General features: G+C 40.1%; 1 protein-coding gene across 1 annotated transcript in view; it reads right to left on the bottom strand.

Moving 5' to 3' along the window:
- MCF2L2 (MCF.2 cell line derived transforming sequence-like 2) overlaps positions 1–22,748 on the bottom strand; it is a 155,364-nt gene that overhangs the window by 39,682 nt on the left and 92,934 nt on the right. Inside the window, exons 16-18 of the mRNA XM_059822932.1 lie at positions 3,740–3,806; positions 2,443–2,558; positions 1,083–1,152 (exon numbers count right to left, since the gene is read on the bottom strand). Of these exons, the coding sequence (XP_059678915.1) occupies positions 1,083–1,152; positions 2,443–2,558; positions 3,740–3,806 (253 nt within the window). The remainder of the gene's footprint in view (positions 1–1,082; positions 1,153–2,442; positions 2,559–3,739; positions 3,807–22,748) is intronic.

Here is a 22,748-nt window from a genome sequence, read left to right as displayed (position 1 = left end):
TGTATTTCATACAGCACCTTGTTAAAAAAAGAAGATTCAACATGCACCCTGGAAAGGCAGCAAATGCTAGATATAGTATACAGTGGAAGCAGGAGGTACCTTTGACTGCAGAGAAGAGGACAGATTTTCCCATTTCTCATGCCTCTTCCACTTCCCATGTAAAACACAGGATCTTATTCAAGCAGTTTTGTCAGACTATGAAAACGGTAGCAACCCACCAAAACAGGTTTTTTCGTAGTAGTAGGGCCTCTGAATGAGTGCTATATATACAAGCACCTTTTGTTCTGTTACAGGAAACAGAACTAAGTCATGCTAATTGGGAGGGATGGGAGGGGAGGGACACAACTGGGAGCTCTCGGAGGAGAGAGTTGCAGAACTTAGGCATTGAAAGCCACAGGAAACGAAGACACATGCATCTGACCAAAGCCACCACTACAGGTTGGCTTTGGGTTTTCTCATAAACTGAGCTCACTCTACTTTTAGAGCTAACCCTCACCCCTTCATACAAGTGGGGAGAATCCCACTTGGCTGTTGAATTATGTAAACAGTAAAGGAATCGTCCTCACAGAGTTTTATGGAGCTGTTTGGGTTTCACCACGCGAGTAAGGCGGTAGACTCTGCTGGACCAGTTCTAGGGGAGTTACTCTCCTGACTGGTGCAGAGAAAAGAGAGCTAAGATAAGGCAGGAACAGGATGTACTGTCTGCACTCAGAGCAATCTGCTGTGATACCGTTCTCTGCTTGTTTACAGTAGGGTGGTGTCTGGGGTACATCAGACTGCTGGTATAGATTTGTCTGATATGAAAAGCGTGTCAAACATTACGATCACTGATGGGTTTTTTTAACCAGGGCTTAAAATACATTGGTAAAACACTGCTAAGATCTCTTCCTGTCAGTAAACCAGGTAAAGGTTGAGATTTCAGAATATACACTTGTTAACTGTGGCTTTATTTGGGAATATCTGCTTATGTGAGTTTCCCTCATTCACAAAAGCAATCAGAGTGAAAGGATAGGAGTAAATCTGTAAGTACCGTAGAATAAGACCATAGATACTCATACAAACCTGTGAAAGGATTTACTTACTCTTTTCAAAAAGCATCGGGCAAGAAGCTCAGGATTTTCAATGCAATTTTCTATCTCCTTAAGGAAAATCCTGAGAGGGAGAAAGGAAAGCAAACAGTAATGTAATATCCCACTCACACTGTGTGCTAGCTTCTGTGTAAATCCAGCTTAAAGCCTACGTTTTTGTAGTAAGAGGATTCAATGGGGAAGGTAACAATTCTGACACACAAATAAATATATATATTTTAGAAAAATGAGATGTGGTTCACAGCTGATTGCCTGAATCACCAATATTATCATGTTTTCATCTGCTCACAAGCATCTGATCCATCTGGTTCCTCTGGCTGTTGAGATTTGTTTCTAATACGTAGCCCAAACACCTGCTTCCCATTTGGTTATGAGTATTTTTCAGAACAGCTAGAAAAGACCGAAAAGCTCTGTCAGATGCAGTTGCTTAATCAGCAAGCAGTGAAAATATGGGATGTAGTCCAAAGGCTTCTGCAGTGGTAGTCAATGCACTAAGCCTTTAGGGAAAGAAAGACCAGGCTTACAAATGGAGGGGAATGTCATTCTCCAAGTGGAAGACACATTCCTTCAAAATAATATGTAAACTGGAAAAGAATTCTTCCACTGTGTATCAGCTACTCTAGCATAATATTTAAACTTGCAAAATAGGGATTTTTTAATTTATTTTGTTCAACTGTTTCATACATCTTACGGGCAATTATTATCCAAAAGAATTCCTAAATTCTCACTTTGGCTACAGCCGGTTTTACTTAATCAAGGCTAGGAAAACCAGGAAATTTACAGAAGTAGCCCTAAGCTTTGTGTTTTGAAAGAGGATTGAAAAGAGGTTAATCTTGTTCATAATTGGTATTCTGTAGTTACGGGCACTAGATCACCTTGTCCACAGTGTCGACAAGACTTCTGGAAAGGTTTATGATCATGTGAAGGATAAAATTCCTTAATGTCTTCTGATGTGATAACAGAAATAAATATAGGACAAATAAGCTGAACACTAAGAAAACTTCCTCACAGAGGAATTTTGCCAGAGAAAGACCATCAGGATTTAGTCCTGTGACATCTACCAGTGTACCAGGGGAGGTGGTAAAATACTTGCCATGAGGGACATTCAAAATGGGTAATGCCAGGGGAAATCTCTAGTAAATACACAAAAGGGTATAATCTTTCACAAAAAAAGTTGAAATAGATTATCTCGGAGGTGTTCTCCACACATGGGTTTTATAGGACACACACAGAGGCGAAGTGAGGATGACTTTTCCTGCCTCCATATGTGTGAGCATGACAAAGCACCCCACATAAAGGGAGTAGAAATGACAGTAGCACCGGAGGGCGCAGAAGACCACCAGTTCCCACGTGCCTGTTGTGGAATTCGTAGATTTCTGGGAGGTTCCCAAAAAGAACTTCCTTCTTGTTCTGGAGTGCAGATGGAATCAGATGTACTAAATTGGGATTGTCCATTTCTGAAGCATACCCCTGCAAAGAGTGGAAAATAAAACCAGGCTGTTTTTACCAGGGAAGAAGTACTATGTCTGAGGTACTGAAAAGCCCCAAAGCCTATCTGCTTTTTGTTCTCAACAGAGCATTCAACGGTTTCTCCTGTGCCAGCTTCTTTGTTGCTTCCGTGAATTTCTGATGCTTCTAATTTTCCCCAGAGCTTTTACCCCTCATAGCTGTGCAAACACATTTTTAACCACAAATGGACAGATTACTGGATTAACAAAAAAGATGAAATTATGTCCCTAGGATTCAAAAGCCATTGTGGTCATGTACGGATGGAAACTGCTAAGTGTGATACACACATATCTTTCTGCTATAGTGCTTCATTGCAAAAGGGTTAGTTTGGATTTATTTGTTGAACTGTGGTATTTGGCTTGATTATTTGGTTGTTTCTTGTAGAAACTGGATTGTGTTTCTTCAATAAAAACTTTGAGAGAACATTGTGAGTGCAGATTTTAAACTCAAGAGTAATATGTCAATTATCAGAGCTGTCAGGTCCCACAGATCAAATCCAATAAAGAAGCAACCACATGGCTGTAAAAAGAAACTACCCAGTCCTTCAAGTCCCACCCAAATACAAGCATGACTGAGCCCTACTCAGCCTCCATCCTCCCACAGACTAGGGACCTCAGACTCCACACACACACAGAGTATGCTGGTATCCTACGAGTTTCAAAAGCTCCAGAGTTATATTTGCAGTGCGAGCTGTTCTTTTCTGTGTTCAGACACTACATGGGACAATAAACAAGAGGGGGACGAGGGCCTTCCTCTTTCCCAATCATTTTCCAAACCTACATTCACAGAAATTTGGTGTCTGGCCCCATGGAAATCAAGGGTGCTGCTTCTGAGGCCTATCGATGATATTTTGAAAAGGCACATTATTAACTATTCCTCTGTCCATAACTTTGAGAACCATGCAACTTTTATCATTCTGTGGGCTGGGGTCAGAAAGGGTGCCTCTTCCTTTAAGCCCTGAGGAAAGATGTTCAAAACATCCTTCTCATTTTCCATCTCCAAGGCTGAGCTATCTTGCTAACAGAGCCTGTGTGCTCTAAACACAAGGTGGGAGGTGAGAGTGCTCAGCCCATGAAGGATGTGCACCCTCAGTGATGACTTAGAGGTTAAGCACCAGAAGTCATTTCAGAAGAGTTTCTTACCTCTATTATACTTTGAAGTTCTTCTACATAAACCCGTTCTGTTTCTATCAGCTCATTGATAATGTGGCTAAAAGACAAGAAAGGTGGAGAATTATAGTGTTTACCAACAGTTCAACAAAGCACACATGAAAGAAAAATGGTATTCTTTGCATATTCCTGTTTATGCATCTGACTACACACAAAAAAACTCCAAAGGTAATTTCTCCATACTTCAATATTGTGCCTTGTTGATAAGCTTAAAAGTCCTAAACAACCCTTGGACTATTATTTTTTCAGCTCATTTTAAATTTCATCTTCATTGCTTCTGTCATTTTTACACCTACAAATCTGAATAAAAAGATTAAAAACGCCCCAGAAGGCAAACAAAAAAGGTTTCCTCTTCTAATAATAACTAACAATACTCAATAAAAGGGGATTATACTTTCCAAGGCTACGTTATGTTTCTGGTTTGCTTTCTTTTATAAAATAAGCAAAATTGATGATTAGGCTTCCTTTCTTTAATACATTGCACAAACAGGCAACAGGATGATGTCAGAAGTCTGAAAACATGAAAGTAAATTAGAGTAAAATATTTATACTATACTTTAGACTTTTCATTTCTAATATTAGTTCAATGCTCCTAGGTAACTTGGAGACATATATCTTGCCTGATTTATTTCACAGAAACATGAAGGTAACCAATTCACTTTCAGTCAAAAAACTAATTAAATTTTAAAATAAAATTGCATTAAATCCCTCAACTTTTTTTATGTATCAATTGACCCATATTCTCAAGAAAATTTTCTCTTTAATACTCTTATGAACAAAGTTTTCAGGGTAGGTCTTCCAGAGATTTTTTTTTTTTTTTTGCCTGCTCTGCCTGTGTATGGTTACCTGGTTTTTATATATCACACAACAGTCATGTAATCAACCAGACCCCATTAGCCCTTTATATCATGAACCACATTTATACTGTTGCATCCACTACAGGGGGATTTTGTCATTCTCTGCATTTTTTAGGATGTCCTTTTTGAGATTAATAAATCAATGCCACTTCTGATAAAGCCTCCTTTAAATGGTTTGGCCAGGCATTTGAAAGTAAAATGCTCACATTTCAGGCAGCTTGAAATGCAAAAGCACTGACTAAAACCTTACTAGGTTACTAAAATAGATTAATTGATATGCTTCAGATTTACCCAGTCTTTTTCAAAGCAATATGGTTTTGCAGGCTAGGTGGAGATGACTTATGGTCTCATAGGCTATTACTGCTTTATGGACCACTGCTTGAGAAACATTATAAATACTGAGAAAATCAGACCTTACCTTCAACTGACCCATAATATTTCAAATTTTGTTATAAAATAACTAGTATTTCATAGGTATCTTGCCTTAATGCCTTAAGTAAAGACAAAATTGCAGAGTAACTACCACAAGATAGGGAAATGTGTCAGGACTGTACCCTGCACACTCCAGGAGTACTGAGTCCAATTAGATAACCTCCACATTGATCTCAAATTGAGACATTTATGCACAGGAAAGCTGCATCTAGCAATAGGGAAAAAATTATATCACCCTTCATGACTAAGTAATACTATTGAACAAACACAGGTGCAAAGGGATTTTGCAGTACTATGCATGACCTCATAAAGCCAAGCTTTATTGGCTTTGTTGGACTTTAACCCATATAAGAGCTCTGTCCACGTTTCCCTGAATTTGCACACCTTTGAGCTGGAAAATATGTTTGGGGTATGCTCAAAGTACTAGATTACTCCTTATGAGATAGATATATATGCCACTTTAATGCACCTTCACGACAATTGCACAGTCAATGGCCTAAGAGGCCATTTGTCCAAAAAATTATTTTACAAATGTTAGCACTTGCTTTTACAGCTGACTGAAACAAATAAAACTTTTATGGTTAAATATGCCTTTCCTTTAACAGCTATTGAAGTTACTGCACGGACCAGATGCAAAGGTGGACAAGCAGATTGCTACCGTTCTAGCATCACTACCACTTGTAGCGCTGAAAAGAAATCGTAAGGACAATGCACAACTTGTTTTTGGAGTCAAAAACTTCGGTTGGCTATCAAACTGAACTAACATATCTCATCAAGCTTAAGCCACTAATGGTTATCAAGCTACAACACAAACTCTAGAGGCAGAAACTTGTTGAATCAGACAGATGTTTGGTGGTCACTATCTACTTCAAACTAAGTAGTTTAAATTACATTTGTCACTCTGGCTATCAGCTTCAGTAGAGAAAATGTGAGATTCAGTTGTCCCGGTAGGCAGCTAATAGCAGGTATAATAAAACAGGCACATGCAAGTATAATTTCCTATGCAAACTTCATATTTGCATTGGCATGATAGCGTGGCCATAGAAACTGCATACATCCTACCTGTGCGCACAGCTACAGTCTTTGCAACGACACACAGAAATATTTTAACTTTTAGCTCTCTTCAGAGCCAAAGGATGGTTATATTCTTGGTTCCCTTGGTAGACCTAAGAACTACTGCTCTGTACTTATTTCATGAATTGGAGAACAAGTTTGACACTGTTTGAAAAGGTTGTTCCATCAGCTATATAAGTTTTGAAATATCATCTTTAACTTCAGCTCTAACCTAAATTTATTTTGAGGAAACCTCAAATTCTGTTTATTATTTCTGTTCTCCAGATCCAGAAGACCTAAAATCTCATGTTGCAGCAATTGGAACTTCATGAGGTTTATTAATGCTCAAGATTCACATTTCCAAAGAGCTGCTGCATTGTTTAAAAAAACATAACAGAGGAGGTGTGACAAAGTCATCAGAGAAACTTAATGTTTTTAAGTTTTAAATTAATCTTTAAAATTCATCATACTGATGAAAGATGCTTATTTACCTGCAAACAAGATACAGATCTTCCAGATGTTATTTAGTCTGTTACCTAACAGATTACATAAGGACTGACTCTGAAGCAAACTCAAACTTAACTGACAATTATACCTGAAAAGCAAATTATTAGGCCATAGGTTTCCTAGTAACTGTCATAAACAAACAACAGTGTGGGGCCTGTCAAAAGCACAACTCAAAGTAATCCAATAAGTAGAACAGAGGCCTTTACGATATTTTACTGTCCAGCTTTCTATGAAAAATGAAGCAAAAATGAATTAATCTTTTCTGAATCCTAGTTTAACACAGAGTACCAGCTCTAGAATCCTCATTGTAAGAAATCTGTTTTTTCAACTGATTTACTAATCCTAATTTTGTTTGGAAACATTGTCCATTCAGGTCATTAAAAAAAATAAAAATCACATATGAGGAATGTTTTATTAGAGGAAGTTCTGTGGGACTCCTAAGATACTGCCATTGTAGTTATGGGGTTGTCACAAAATCTAACACAAACCTTTAAGAAGATATGATTTTATTATATAACTTAATTCTATATGTATATTTATACTACCAGTAAATTCTTTAGCTTTTTAAGTGTTATGAAAAACTTCTCTAACTAACCCTTTCACTCCTTGTAAAGGTGGTGTTAGCCATTTTATCGTCTCAGTTTCAATGATAATGAAACAGAGGCAAAATCATGACGGTACTCCTTATGCTCCTGGTTAGCGTTCAAGAGCTTCATATCTCTAAACCATGAGTCTGTACATAAAGGGTAATCATTTTCCAATACTTCTACACAGTGAGAAAGCAGGATTTGCTGCCTAAATAAGAATTTCACTGCTCAGATTTTTTTGGTGGGTTTGTTGTTGTTGTTGTTTTTTGGTTTTAACTGTAGTCTTTTTCCAACCACAAATTGTGTCCACATGAAAAAAGAGGAATTTGACCAAAGATCCAGCATTCTGACAGACTCAGCACACATGCTTTAGAGCTGTTTCTACACTTGCCTCTTAGTACCCATGGCCAAATATATCTCTAGGATTTCCTACTTGGAACACAGGAGCTGTATACTTAAGCCTCCCACCATCCCCAAAAGCAGAATACCTCTCATGCTGCTGCAAAGAGCTGGTGGGTGCAAATTCTATTCCCAAGGCTGCCACTGGTCGAAAGTGTTGCATGATACAATCCATCCATCTCTCTTATCTGTGCCCATCCCACAGTGTCCAGATGTTATTTTACATGATTACAACACTATTCTTCTGGAAGTGTTACTCTGTATTTCTTTCTCTAACAGGGTTGGTGCTACAGAGGCCACCAGGAACGCTCAGCACAAACCCGTCAGAAAAGAGCCTTCCTTATCTCCAGTGCTCCTGGAGTAACTTACCTGAATTGCTCTCCAAATAATATCCATAGCAGCAAACTCTCAAACATTAAATGTTGTTGCACATGAATCACTCTCTGGTCAAACCGTTCACAATATAAAGCTGTGCACTTGGTTAAAGGGCTTCCACAGACCTTAGAATTGCCCTGACAAAGATGCAATTTAAGAACAGTAAATTAAAGAGCTACGTGAGTGTGTCTTGCTGCTGCGGGGGAAAGCATTGAGAGGTATAAAGGAGATAGTTTTACTCTCACTGTGTGAGCATGCTAGGTTGGTAAATGATGAAGTAGAGAGCTCACTACATGGCACAAGGGATCTAATGGCATTTGGGATAGTCTAACAGCCTAGAAAACTGGTAGTGACATCATCTGACTTACATCAAGCCATGAGGGGTGAAATGTGAAATGTTCATCTCTTCCAGAATGTCATGGGGCAACGAGGGTAACTGAGTGTGCACCTGCTGCGAGTCTCGTGTTTAAGGAAAATATGATGCAGCAATTGACAGGACTACTGTCACAGGCAGTTCTTCCAACTCCCTTATTTGTATGGTCTCAACAAGCACGACTAGGTTAGAAATGATTTCTGGTGACCAGCTACATCGTAAGTCCTCTTTACATTGTCCAACATTTGAACAAAGCTAATATTGTAAATGCAAATATACATTTTTTCTAAAGAGAAAGGATATTGGACTGTAGATAAGAAATTAAAAGAAATGCAGCTAATCCATTGTCTTTCTAACTGCTAAGAAGAAAGTACAGGCACCAGGGTTGACCCTAATGTTTCTGTCAATAACATCAGAAATTAAACAAAAGGTGAAACAGTGAAAGAATGAAAAAGCACATCAGAAAAATGAAGGCTATAAGCTAATCAATGGCAGACCAGAGATACAGGCCCTTAGTGTATTTAGAGTTTTAAAGTTAACTCTCAGTTCCTTCAGTCTCTTTCCTTTTTTCTGTGTCCATGTCCAAACTACCTAGCAAAGTTTCATTCAGATTTCTACCAGCTTCCAAGGGCTCTTCTCCAGCCTCCAGCGCTGCCACACACACTGCTCACTAGCCTAGATCAGCAGACTGCTCCCCTGGAGGTAGCAGCAGATGTAGCACTGATATATCTGCCATCCCACCTGCTTTTGTATTTGCTTTCCCTTTCACAGAGAAACATGAAAACAGGAGATGGAGCCAGGATGGACCACTTGAAATCTTGCCCTTGGTGCTAAGGGACTGTTCTTATGTAACAGTAAGTCCTCACACTTAGTGTTGGCCAGTAAGTATGAGAACTTGCATCCTATAAATGGGCTCGTTGCAGTCTGAGAGGATTCGGAGGCAATTTGAGAATAGAAGCAGCTTGTAGCCTCGACTTTGGACTCAGCATTGTGATTACAGGAAAGACCCAAACACTCCCCTTGGTGACTGGGAAGTGGAGAAAAAACCAGGTGTAACTGGGATGTGTGAGGTAAAGGGGGGGGAGATCTTCCACACTCCATTGTTCCTTCATTTCAGAGACATTTTACAAGAATATGAGGTTTGGATGGCAGCAGTCCAAAGACAATAAACCTCTGAGTTGGCTGAAGTATATGGGCAGCTCTCACAAGGATAGCTCCTTGCCAGGATCATTCCCAAGTAAGCAGGCCATCTCAGCACAGATGGTGAAGGATTAGACATTTGACCTGAAGGTCTAAGGTTTCCATGGAGTCTGAGAAATCCCTAGGATCCTATCTGCAGGCATCCTTGTTGCCAGTAAACCTTCATTCCACTGGAGTGTACTTGCTCCTTCCCCAAAGAAACAGAGACTCACCAAATCAGAAGAGTTCCAAAGGTGGAATATTCTGGTCCCAATAATACCTGACCCAGTAGCTTTCCTGGTGTGGCAATAGTGACGTGAAAAACTGCTCAGGAGAGCAAGGCCAGCTTTCCCTCTGTGGAGGGAGTTTACTGTGTGTCCTAGCCCCAGAGAGGGCTCAGCCACCACGAACCTGGCAAAGCACTCGGTATGGCAGGGCCTTGGCTGCTACCGTAACTTGACAGAATTAGGATGCGGCTGTGGCAGGGAGAGATCACACACAGGCCCACTGATGTGATGTTGTCAGATGTTCTTCCAGCAAAGGAAACTTCTTGTTATGGGAAACAGTTAAAATGCAAAAACTAGCTCACATTTCTTTCAATTATTGACCTGGGTTTCTAACGAAATATCATGGCCTTAGTTACACTAAGACCACATTTCCCACAGGTGTGATTTCACATCAGTTTCCTTTGGGCAGACTATTCTTGCTTTGGCAACCGTGACATCCTGGGGCCCTGCAGCACCACTAAGATCTCACATATTGAGCCAGTTTCCACCGCTCCTAGCTTTGAGGGGAGCTGCAGTGCCAGCACAATAAGGATGGTAAGAAAAGAGAAAGTAATAGGAAACCTATTTCTCCTTTGTCATTAGTGCTCTCTCTGACCTCTGGCAAGTTAGCCATGCCATGCTGAAGTGAAGAAAAAAAATGACTGCATAAAGGATTCTCTCCAACAGGGGTGAGAATGCAGGAGCTGCCAGGACAGCAAAAGCGTCATGGAGAAGGAGGCAGAAACAAGGGGAACAAGTGGGGGACAAGCTGAACAGGAAGGTATGGTGGTGGATCATTATCTCAATTGTTTTTAGCCGAAGTCATAAGTGAAACCCTGAAACTGAGGTAAACATTGGTATAAATTAGCACCCTTCACTTGTAGTGGTGCATTTCTCTATCTGTCACTGCCCGTGCTGACATTTAGACCAAATGTAGCTATTTGTATTGCATTGGACTGTGCAAATAGCACCTAGCAATGTTGGTAACCAAGTATAAACTAATCCTGCACTGCACTGCCTTGTTGCAACAAAACTTTGTTAATAGGTATCTATATGAGCTGGCTTCTTCTGGTAACTGAGAGCACACTACCAGGAAGGTCCTCAGGACAATGACCATAAAGAAGACATGTACCAGACAATTATACATTAATAACTCTTCCTCCTTCCTTCTTCCTTAACAACAGAAGAAAAAGAAAACATAATTGAATGGCTGGCCAAGCTCCGCAGCTATGTCAGATCATTTTGCAGTTCTGTATCACAATAATTCTGGTAGAAGCAGTGTCAGATGGTTTCTCTGCTGTGATATGTGCTACCTTAAAAAACTCTATCAAATAGAATGAAGCACTAAGCAGAAATAATAACCAGAGACTACCACAGCCTATTAATACCTCCTCTTGCTAAATCTCAATGGCTTTTTGCTCATGCAGTTACTATTTGTGCATCCTGCTCAGATGGCAACATAAAACTAATTCAGGATTTTTGTTTCCATAACTGTGCTTCTTTTCATCTCATCATCTCACTCCATTCACAGATCTTGTTTCTATGCCAGGATTTGCTATCACAGGTGCCTGTCCTGGTAAGTAGTCTTTTCCCAGAAGAGGAATTGGAGCCATCAAATAAAATTAAAACAATGAGGTTTTCCAAAAAAAGCCCCTACCCATAAATCATAACTGGTGCTCCAAAATTATTGTGCTGCAGAAAGTCTGTCTGCATGACTGATGTGGAGCCAGCAAAAGTGGTACTCGTGCAAGGGTGCTCCATATCTGTCTTGCAAAAACGCACGGAGCTTGGAAGATGAAAACCTAGTGTTTGCAACAGCTGAAATGGCAGAATACTGGTGCGCAAGAGCAAAATACTTGGTGGAATTTATTAAAATAATAAGAATAAAATAAACATCACTTCTATTAATATATCTAATTTAGATAGAGATTTACTTAAATTGAAAATACTGGCTTTTTAAATGCCTGAGGCTTCAAAAACAAGAGAAAGGACTGAACGGGACTGTGTGCAGTGCAACGGATATATATACTTAGAATAAACATCACCACTGGATAGAGTTGGACATAAGAAAAGTGAGAGTGAAAAATTTACCGGCTGGCAAAAATTAGCACAGTGGTAAAGACCTTCTTGGCTCAGCGGTCTGGCTAGTCTTAACTGTTGTCAGATTTCTATTTCTGAATGTAAATAAAATATAACAAAATTATATTTTTTGCAATCTGCTTTGTAGGTAGTAAACGGTGAAAAACTTCACTGGTGAAAATTTCCACTGTCCCAGTGGAAACAGAATCAGCAATAAATAGCACATCCAGTTCTGAATTAGAAATTTCTACAAGAAATTCTAAGACTGGTCTAATCTTAAAATCTCAAAATTATCTCTGTGCTATGGAATCAAAAAGAAATGACAGCATGTCAGATGCTGCGTAGAGGAAACTTCCATTCCACCTACATAATTGCTTTTAAGAGGTTTTTTTTTTTTATTTCTCACAGTGCTAAAAGTGCCTTTCCCAGTTGAAAAGTATTCTCAGCTGAGATTGTGTAACAGTGAAATTTAAGTAATGAGTCAGTTGCTGTACTTTACCTTCTAAAGTGGAATCAAAGATCATTCTGGACGTAAGAACATTTGTTTGAATGGAACTTCATATTTGTTAGTTGATACAAAAAGCATTTCTGATTTCTCTGACACATATTCCTTTTTTTTTTTTCAAAATGAAAGGGCAATGCCTTGAAAGAATGATGATTGTTCTTAAAGTACATTTAATGGCTGTAAATGAACTCCAACTAACTAACTTTGAGAAGCATAAGGGATTTTGAAATTACGCTCCATCCATTACACAAAATTAGTGCCCCTTAGTGAAGATACCGTGAATACCTGCCTAGGTGATCCTATTCTGCTGCAATGTGAAATGGATTTGTTCAAGTTATTATGGAAGCTCTTCTGAGCAGAGGGACTATATCTTTGTTAGAAATATATTTCACCACCGAAGTCACCATTTATAATATTTTGCTGCTTCTGAAATGCTCTGATCTCTTCACATATAAGCAATTGTCCCACATTCATTGTTCCCAAAACAAATTACCTTGGGGAAATATTTTTATGTATCTTAATTAGTTGACCTACATTATGGGAACCAGAACATAGTTGTTAATGGAGAGGCAAATTAATTAAATCACCTACAAAGAGGAATAATATGAATAGAGGACTAAAAGTCGAGCAAGAGTTGTTTCTCAACTCAGCTGTGCATCTACGCTGAAATGATGCAGCTCTGTACACAAATTTGAGCTAGCTTTAGACAACGTGAATGCTGCAGACTGGTCCTTCCTGTAGGCCAAAATAACATGCCAAGTAGCTGAGTAAATATTTGTCAACTACCCATATTTGTGAACTACCCATCAGGCCCACCTTGTGATTTTGGTTTTTTAACCTTGCAGCTGCACCATTTCTATTTGATGATAAAGATCTATTTAGCTCTGTGATATCTCAGCATTGAGTAATCAATTAGCTAAAAGCAGGTGAATAATTTATAGATCAAATTTGCTACTAATGTAACTGCTAAGTGGCTTTAATATTAGGCCATATTTTAGTAGATTATATTAGGTTGCTAGTAGATTGTTATCCGTACAAGCTAGTTGAAGGAAACTACATCCTGCAAAATCCGCTTCTCCCTGTAATAGGACACAGCATTGTGCCAGACTTAAAATGTATGGCCCTCCTGCCCGAGCTTTGGTAGACCTCTTGGATATACCCTGCTTTTAAATGTCTTCAAGAATCAGTATTCTGTGGGGCTTGGGGGAAATAAACCAGGTATTAGTTACATGGCAATGGGAATGGGACAGGGAAAGAAAATCCTGACAAGCTAAAATGGAGTTTATGGCAGCAGCTGGAACACATACTCCGCTTTAGTTAATCTCTTCTTTACTTTACATCAGTAAACTGTGAACTGCCATGGCTGAGGAGCAAACATATCCTTTTTTTGTGTGTGTGTCATGCTTTCTCTGCAGCGGTACTCTGGGGCAGAGGGACAGGCAAGGATCAGACCACCTGCAGCCACCACACTCCACCCAGCAGTGACGGGGAATCACAGCTCTTAGCAATATCCACATCCATTTACTAAGCTGTACTTTGGACAACCCTCTCTACCACACCTCTGGAACACAGCTTGCAGAATTTAATGATAAACTTAGAGAGAGAGACACTGTCTGTTGGAAGAGATTCCAAACTTAGAAAGCAGCTTTAGAGAACTGTAGGATAGATTCCAGCTGGAGAATGTGTTCAAAGGGCCACTTTAAGAAAACTCTCACAATTGCAGATTGCAGAAAACTGGGAGGATATTACCCAGTATTTGGGTAACAGTATTACCCGTTTCTTGCTTTTTTCTCTAAGTAGCTGCTAATAGCCAATGTCTGAGATAATACAATGGGACAGAGAGATTTCTGGGCTCATCCAGAAATCATTCCTCCGCTTTTTTCCCTGGAAGAATAGGAAGCTTCATTTATCAATCTCAGTGGCTGTTACAGGTCTCACACATGCCTTGCCTACGTGGGAAATGTCTAGTTTGCCACTTCAGTGTTTGTGGTTAGGATTGGGGTTGGGTGCAGTTGCAATGGTGGCTGGAAGAGGTAAGAGCACGCTGCACCAGGAAGAGGTTGGAGCTCTTGTTGTCCTCTACCCATGCAGTAAGTCTGGCCTGAGACTACTAGTGGGGGAGCCAGCACGGACAAACAGAACCTATGCATTTTTACCAAGAATAGCATGCTCCCTGCCACGTTACTTAGCCATGCTCTAATTCAGGTCAGATGACCTAAAGGCAAGATTGTCCATACTAGTTCGTCCAACACGGCTATTAACCAGGAAGCAGCATTTGAAGACAGGTTTGCAATTACTAGAAATGCAAATAAAGCTTCAGTGCCTTCAAACTAGAGGCTACAGAGAAAGATCAGCAAGAGTGTATTGAATAATCTGGATATGCATGGCAACTTTGCAGAGTCTGCAGAGGATCTGCTTGACAGACAAGTGATACTATACAAAACAGAATTCCTGTTTAGACCCATATGAGGAAAGAAGGTGCTGCTGGAGGAAAAAATGTAAGTGAATTTTCAGAAGTAAATATAGCATTCTAAACATGAATATGTCACAAATCTTCCAAACTCGGTTATTATACTCCCAGTTAACGAGCAGCTTGTTAAATGCAGGAAGTAAAGTTAGAGGTGATTTACTGAACAGTGCAACTGGTGAATCACTGCGCCATTGTATCACTAGCTACACAGGACTGAGTGATCTCCCATCTGCTAAGTCCTGCCTGCTACTGTCCTGTAAACCATGCAATTACTTAGATCAGCCCAGTGTGGGTGCAAGTCACTGACATCCTGATTAGGCAACATGACATGCTCTTTGTGCTGCTGTAAATGACAATGTGAAGTGCTCGGCGCTCCTTCGTGAGCTAAGTGACATACAGGAGCTACAAGTTTTTAACTTCAGATCGGTTTAAAAACAGATTTCATTGGAACTGGTGTGAACGTTTACATGGGGAAGACAGGTATGCTTTGGCAGCTCTGTCTGGAGAATTTTACACCCTGGGAGGCGTGATTGCTCCTAGTTTGTTTCAGTGGTTTCTTAACCTGGAGACTGTCACTGTCCTGCCCTTTAAAGAGTAAGAGGCACCATCTGAACTGAGGTGGTGTAAAACCATACCAGTGCCTCTCCTTCTCTTTCCCCATCCATCAGCTTGGCAGTGATAACAGTGCTGAATAACATCCTCTGCTCCTTGGCTTGTGCCTATGCTACCTGGGATTTCTAGGTGTCCTTCATGCAAATACAGAAAGGCCAAAGACTGTCAACCCCCTACGTCAAAGCAAAGCAAGTTTTTTATGGAGAGGTGATACAGCCTACTAGATCACTTGCCACAGTTAGGGGAGAAACAAACATGGAAGCCTTCAGGCCCACATGGGCTTCTTCAGACAAGATGCATCCAGTCCTAGGCCAACGCAAAGCAGCCCTTATTTGCATATGCTCTATAAACCCTGAGATGGATCAGGAGGTGGGAGAAAGCAGAACTTTAGTATAAAGTCATGGATACGCGTAGCAGTAGCCATCCAATAGAGGATGCAGACTGTCCCGTCATCGTCACACCCCCCCCCCCCGCCATGGACTATGTGCTTGCTGAAGTTTCCAATGCTTTTCAGCTGCAGCACGCACGTTCCTGTGACATGGGGCAAGACAGAAGATACCTCTGATCCTAATCTCCCCATGTGCCTAAAACAAACCAACCATCCAGTATGTGCCTGTGGCCAGCTGCATTCCAGGAGCCTGCCCAGAGCCAGCAGGCAGCAGAACAACTGCACAGAAAACAAGTTGAGGAATTCCTGGAATTTCTGAAGAGTATTAAAAAAACTTTAGTATCCAATAGCAAGCAGGTATGAGAGATAATAGCAGAAGTGGCTGCTTATCCCTCTTTGATACTTGATTAAGTGCAAATTCTGTAAGAAAGCTGTGAATGTTGAGAGTGTTTATTTCAGCTTTTCTCTACCTCCCTGATTCTTTGGGAGCAAGGACACAAGGACTTCAGGAAGCCTCCAGAACACTCAGTAAACCACTGTATTGTAACAATAAGGATTTTTTTTCTCCAGTTCGTAATAATTTTCCCAGTTCCCAGAACTATAGTAGGAATATGTCTCCTCTTGCTATTTTACACACATTTCTATCAGCAGCAAGATCTCCCTACATGACAGCATACACTTCACTTCAAAGATCTTTCCAACCCTTTAGGCTGTAATTAGAGTCGTAAGTGCTGGAGCCAATCTTCCCAACAGGGAAACTTCTCTGAAAACAAAGATTTTGTAAAGGTTGAAAGAGATGATGGCAAACAAGAAATGGCTAGTGGCTTCTTGAGATTTCTCCTGCTGACTGCTCTTTCATTAAGTCTGGTGAAAGAAAACAGTTCTCTGTGCCTAACAATAAAGTCCAGAACACAGTTTCTCTTTTAAAGTGTGGGCTTCAAATTCTTCCCCTCTACCAGCTGAAAGTTTTCATGAGTCTGGAAAGTAGACTGGAAAGACACGCTGTTGGGGTTCTGCTGTAACACTTATGTCTCAGCCACTCACCAAAATCACCTTATCTCAATTGTAATAGAAGTCTATATTATATTATATTACATTATATTATATTATGGCATTTGTTACATCTTGCATTTACACACTGTAGGGAAACCTTTGCAATGGATCTTACTTATGCCATATAAAAGGTGAAACTCATTCCCCTGTTTTGGGTTGTTCAGTCTGGAAAAGAGAAGGCTCCAGGGAGACCTTATTATGGCCTTTCAAAATATAAAGGGTACTTATAAGAAAGAGACATTTACCAAGGTCTGTAGCGACAGGACAAGGGGCAACGGTTTTAAGCCGGTAGATTTAGATAGGACATAAGGAAGAAATTATTTATGATGAGGGTTGTAAGACACTGGAACAGGTTGCCCAGAGAAGTTGTGGATGCCCCATCATTGGAAGTGTTCCAAGTCAGGTTGGACAGGGCTTTCAGCAACCTTATCTAGTGAAAGATGTCCCTGCCCATGGTAGGGGGAGTTGGACAAGATGATCTTTGGGCCCATTCCAACCCAAACCATTCTATGATTCTATGATTTACCTCTGCCGCCTGTAGAGGCTCTGCATCTTTGGCCAATAGCTAATAAAATCAGGGATCTTAGTTCCCCTCTCCTGCCATATGCAGCTGTGATGATTACAACAAGCACCTGGACACCAAAACTTTTAGCAGCACTCCCTGAGCTACTAGTATTTTTGACACCAGTCCACACCTAAATTTAGCAATTCCCAGACCTAATGTCAGTGCAACTTTGCTATTGCTGATTTAGAATAGGGCTCTGGCACAATATTCTCATTCTGAAAATAGCTTCTAATTCTTCACCCAGGGCAGAAGCACTATCCTGTTCTACCCACACAATCTGATGATTCAGTGATATAGTTATTCTCGTGTTCAGAGTGATGCACAGGCTGATTAATGAAGCTCCCCAGTGCTTGTTAGATCAATAACACTGAGGGTAGGCCCAACCCAGATACTAAGAGACACTGAATTTAAAGGACTCTTAAATTTAAATCATGTCCAAATCTGCAGTTGGAACCTGTCATTTACAGGTACAAACACCTTCAGGCATAGATCCACAAGTTGCGCACTCCAGAATGTGAGTTTGCAAAGTGACAGCTGGCTGCTGGTGTGCAGAAGAAGTGATGCCAGATGCTCCACAGATGTCCTCAGCATGTAAAGCAAACTCAATGTGCATGTTCAGAGGATAAACAATGAGTTTGGACTGTGTACATGCTTGAAGACTGTTTTGCATGTATATAGAAGTGGTCCATGCACACGTGATAGCTAGGGCCATCCCATAATCTTAAACTTGACTCTCTTTCATTTAAGTCACATAAATGATATCTCAGACACCAAACCCTAGAGCTGGTCATTCATGAAGTTAATTCTATCTGAATATAAGCCCTAGGAGAGCTTACAGTCTCATGAGAATTTAATTCAGAAAGCAGAGATTATGCTGCTTACGTGACATGCCACATCTGAGTACAAAACCACCAATGTCTTGCAATTTTCCAACTTATTATTCAGTAGTAGTAGACATGAATGAAAATCAGACACAGGTAACTACTGTAACTCCTGCGACTGCCACGGCACAGCTATTGCTTCAGTATACATGTTGCTGTGCTTATAAGCGATCACTGCCAAGGCCACATTGACAACCTGTTGATAACACCAACACCATGTGCAAGATCTGGAGGGTCATCTCATGAAAAGAGTTAAGCTGCGGTCAGAAAGTCCATGAACAGATGTCATACTTTTGTGTTTTCAATGGGAAGCACTAACATTGACTAACAAGGTCTCCCAGCCCTTGTTGCAATATGGGCTAGAAAAATTATGGGTGAATCTGATCCAAAGCAAATCAACCAGAAAATATTCCAAATTTACAGGAAATTCAGTTTCATACCTGATGGGGATCAATATCAACTCTTTGGATGCAGTTTCTTGATCAGTTTATCCACTCCATAACTGCGAAGGAATAAATATGCAGCTTTGCATGCTCCCAGTCACTCCATTCTGCCCCTTCCCTTGCATTTGAGAGTGATTGTACACCAGCATGGACACTCAGATAAACCGGTGAGCAAGACGAGTTGACCCAACTCAAAATTAACCTCACAAAAAGAAAAGAAGTCATACTAGCTGCGCAGTTGCAGCTGTGCAAGGGATACATGGGGCGGGTGTGGGGAGAGAAAGAGGAAGAAAGGACAGCAGCAGCAGCCCTAAATGAGCTTAGACTTGGTTGTGAAACGCTCATCAGAATAGACCTATGAATCAGATTTCCTTTCATAAAATGATACCACAGAACATCTGACCAAATCAGCTCCCCATCATAACGTTTGAAAATAAGTTGTGAAATATCACAGTAATGTAGTTAATGCATATAAGATAATAAGGAGTGCAGTAGTAAGGAGCCCATGAACTTTGGTCGGTTTGCTACAATAACATCTATACAGGCTGCCTACAGCCACTTGTGTAAATGAACTAGAAAGGGTGCCCTCCTCGTGATTTTATTAAAAATGCCCAACTATTTCATCCTTACAGTCTAAGCTCAGAGTCATGTGATTATGAAAGACCATCAGGTTTCTCATACATGAAACATCTCACGGATACACAGAAAGATTTGAAAATGCAAACCAAAAGGCTCAGTTAGAATACGATATAACAAGAGAGTTACAAAGGCCACCTGATAGTAAAGGCAATGAGAGTCCAAAATTATGATTTTTGAATGGAGGGTGCTGGTTTGGCTTATCAAACAGAACTGCACTTCTGGATTTAAAAATCCTCTTCATATTGATTAAATACCTCCTCTCATGAATCTTAGGCCCAGACTCTGTATACTGGGTTGCACTGGACAAGGCAACGTTTAGGGCACACAGATGCTGTTTGATCATGCTAGTCCATCCTGTTGGAATGGATCTATGCGATGAAGAAGGGAGCAGTTGGGCCAGAAGCACCTACCACAACCCCTCTAGGAGCACAGTGCAACTTCGTCAGGGCTCCACATAGACTCAAAGACTTGAAACCATTAAATGACAGATCTCTGATCCCAACCTCCTTGTAAAAATACTTCATCAGTAGCAGGCTTCTGTATTACTTTTTCTTTTCTAGAAACAAATGGCTTTAGAGAAATTCCCTCCTACCTTTCTCTCCCACTGGGCAAGAATAGCTAAAAGGACGTTGCTCATACCAAGAGTAGGAAACAAATCTGCAGGAATTGCAATTCATTCTACAAAATTGTAACATCTAGGTATTTCTCCCTGTTCTGTTGAATCTTATAAACTCATTATTTATGCTGAAATAGGGCCTGAAGTCTCCAGTCAGCGGTGAGGCCGACTGTGCCAGGTGGCTGTTTGCACACAAGTAATCAGCCTGTCTAAAACGCCATTCCTGCAAGCATGAGACTGTACTCCCCTGCATCCGTTGTGAAATATCAGTCCTTACGTCAACAAACCAGTTTCCTCTCAACACCTCTGAAGACCTGAGCCTGTATGCGCTGTAGTAGTGCATGACAGGGTGTGATTAACACACAGGGTAGGTGTTTCCCAGAGAAAAACACATGTGAAGTGCTTTTTAGAATAGCATGCTTGATAGTGCTGTTTCCTTTTTTGTTGGTTTAGATATGCAACCTGCTATGCATCTCTGTCAGGGCTGATGCCGAAGTGGACAAGATACGGCGGGGATGGGATGTTAAAGATTTAATTTGTAAACAAATAGGGTGATGTTCTAAAAAAACCCTTCCTCACCCTTAAAGAAGGGAAAAGGAAGAGGTGAAGCTTTATTTCTAAATAAGTTTTTATCTCAACAGAGGATCTGACCCTAACAGGATGTTGGTTTAAAAAAAAAAGAAGAAAAAGGAAGGTAAGACAGAGAGAGAAGACAGGAAGTCCATTTTTTTTTATTACTGGAAAATAAAATCCCTGAAGTGATACAGATAGAAACTCTCCCACTGTAATTTCAGGTCAGAAGCAGGATGAAGTCTGCTTACTTCACTGGCAGAGATGCCTCTTTTAAATTGGGGAAAATTTAGATCACCCAGGATGGGAAATTAGTGAGCACAAATGAAAGGTTGTTCATCCTTTGAGCAGATGTCACTTTTCAGGAGAAAAGTGGACACAACTGTAAGACAAACTCAGTCACACCAAACTAAGTCTATTTGTAGTGCTGATTAGAAGCAGTCACTTCTGTTCAATAATTTAAATACCTCTGACTTTGCTTTCTATGGACCTAGTTCTTAGAATCTTGTCATTATGTCTGAATCATGTATCCCCATACACACACCTAAAATTTTAAAGGTATCTCCTGATTTTGAAAATGTGACTCCTTGAAGCTGTATTTTCTGGAAACTGCATAATCAAGACACAGATAACACAGAAATATTTTGGTTTTAATTTTTAAATGTCTTTGGAACATTTGACTTTGGAAGGCTCCGAGTTGAGACTTTTTCATGCTTGTGTTTGGCAAGCTGGCCTCCTACACATTAAAAATATTAAGTTAAAATTGCATGCTTATAGTCATATTTGGTTGAAGCATAAATGAATCATGGTTTCGGGGGTTTTTTACAGTGAGTTGTGGAAGGAAGAACCCAGCTGCTATTTTTTTTTTCTCTCTGGTTTACCAGTTTCAAATGAAAATGAAAACAGGAAAAACTGGTATCACCAGCCAAGAAATCAGTGCTGTAGAGATTTTAAAATATCTATCATTGAGAATTTCTCACTCTGAAAGGCACCATTTTATCACTGATAAAATGCTCGAATGGGATGACACCTAGAAAAAAGAATGAAGAATAAGCTTACCAAAAAAACCCATCTGTGAACTGGGGAAGGAATTGGCAATTATTGTTTTGGTAAGAAAAATGAATGATGCTTTGTTTATAAGGTTATTTCTACCGTTATTTAAACACTGCTTAGATAACATGCCAAATTTATGCAATGATCTACAAACTTTTCCTGCTAGGGTGAACTGCCAATTGTAAAGAATTATATTTTGTCTTACTGCAGAATCAAACAGACAAAGAGAAATCCGGGAAGGCTGCTATAAAGTGTTTAGTCATATTAAGACATACAACAGGAGAAAGGTGAGATCAAGTGAAAAACTCCTTAGGCCTTGAAGCTTCCCCAAATAAAAGCTGTATTACAAAGCAATACATCCTTCCGTGGGATTGTTAGCTGCTCATGTTTTACCCTTGCTCTACTTTTGCTGGGTGCCCTTGACAACAGTATTCCTACCTCTGATTCTCTCTCTTGTGTGTAAAAGGAAAACAATTCCTCACCTCACAAAGATGTTGTCAGATTTATGGTTGTAAAGTGTCAAATAGACACTAATTGTCACAATATGCAATAATTAAATTTCTGTGAAGTCAGTGATGAGGTCAGGAATGATTCAGGCCAATCACAGTCATGTGGAAGAATGGAAGATACACAATGGGCTTGTGTTTGATATTTATGTTCAGTGCGAAATCTCAGATTTCCAATAAACCATACAAGGCACAGTGTTATAGCGGCTTTTCAGCTTAATTTGAATGAGGGGGTTTTTTTAACCTAGTTTTTCTCTTTACAAGAGTTCTGCAAAAGCGTATTTAAAGAAGGCACATTCATAGCGTTTACCTTGGTTTGGTGTTTAAATACTTCCATCTCGGTCTACCAGCCACAGAGACTGACTTCTTACTGATGTACTTCAATGAATCAGGCATTCCCCTCAAGATGATGCAAATAAGTCACCAAGGCTTGTGGGGAGGGTAGAAGAGGAAAAAAACCCTAAAACCCACTCTTTCTTCCTCCTCTGAAGATTTCCAACAAGAAAGAGTAATAAACAAGTTTCACTGTGACCTACAAACTAACTACCCAACAATAAGATGTTATTTAGCATGT

The sequence above is a fragment of the Gavia stellata genome, chromosome 11, assembly GCF_030936135.1.
Source record: "Gavia stellata isolate bGavSte3 chromosome 11, bGavSte3.hap2, whole genome shotgun sequence".
NCBI lineage: Eukaryota > Metazoa > Chordata > Aves > Gaviiformes > Gaviidae > Gavia > Gavia stellata.
This window is presented reverse-complemented; position numbering and strand designations above follow the sequence as displayed.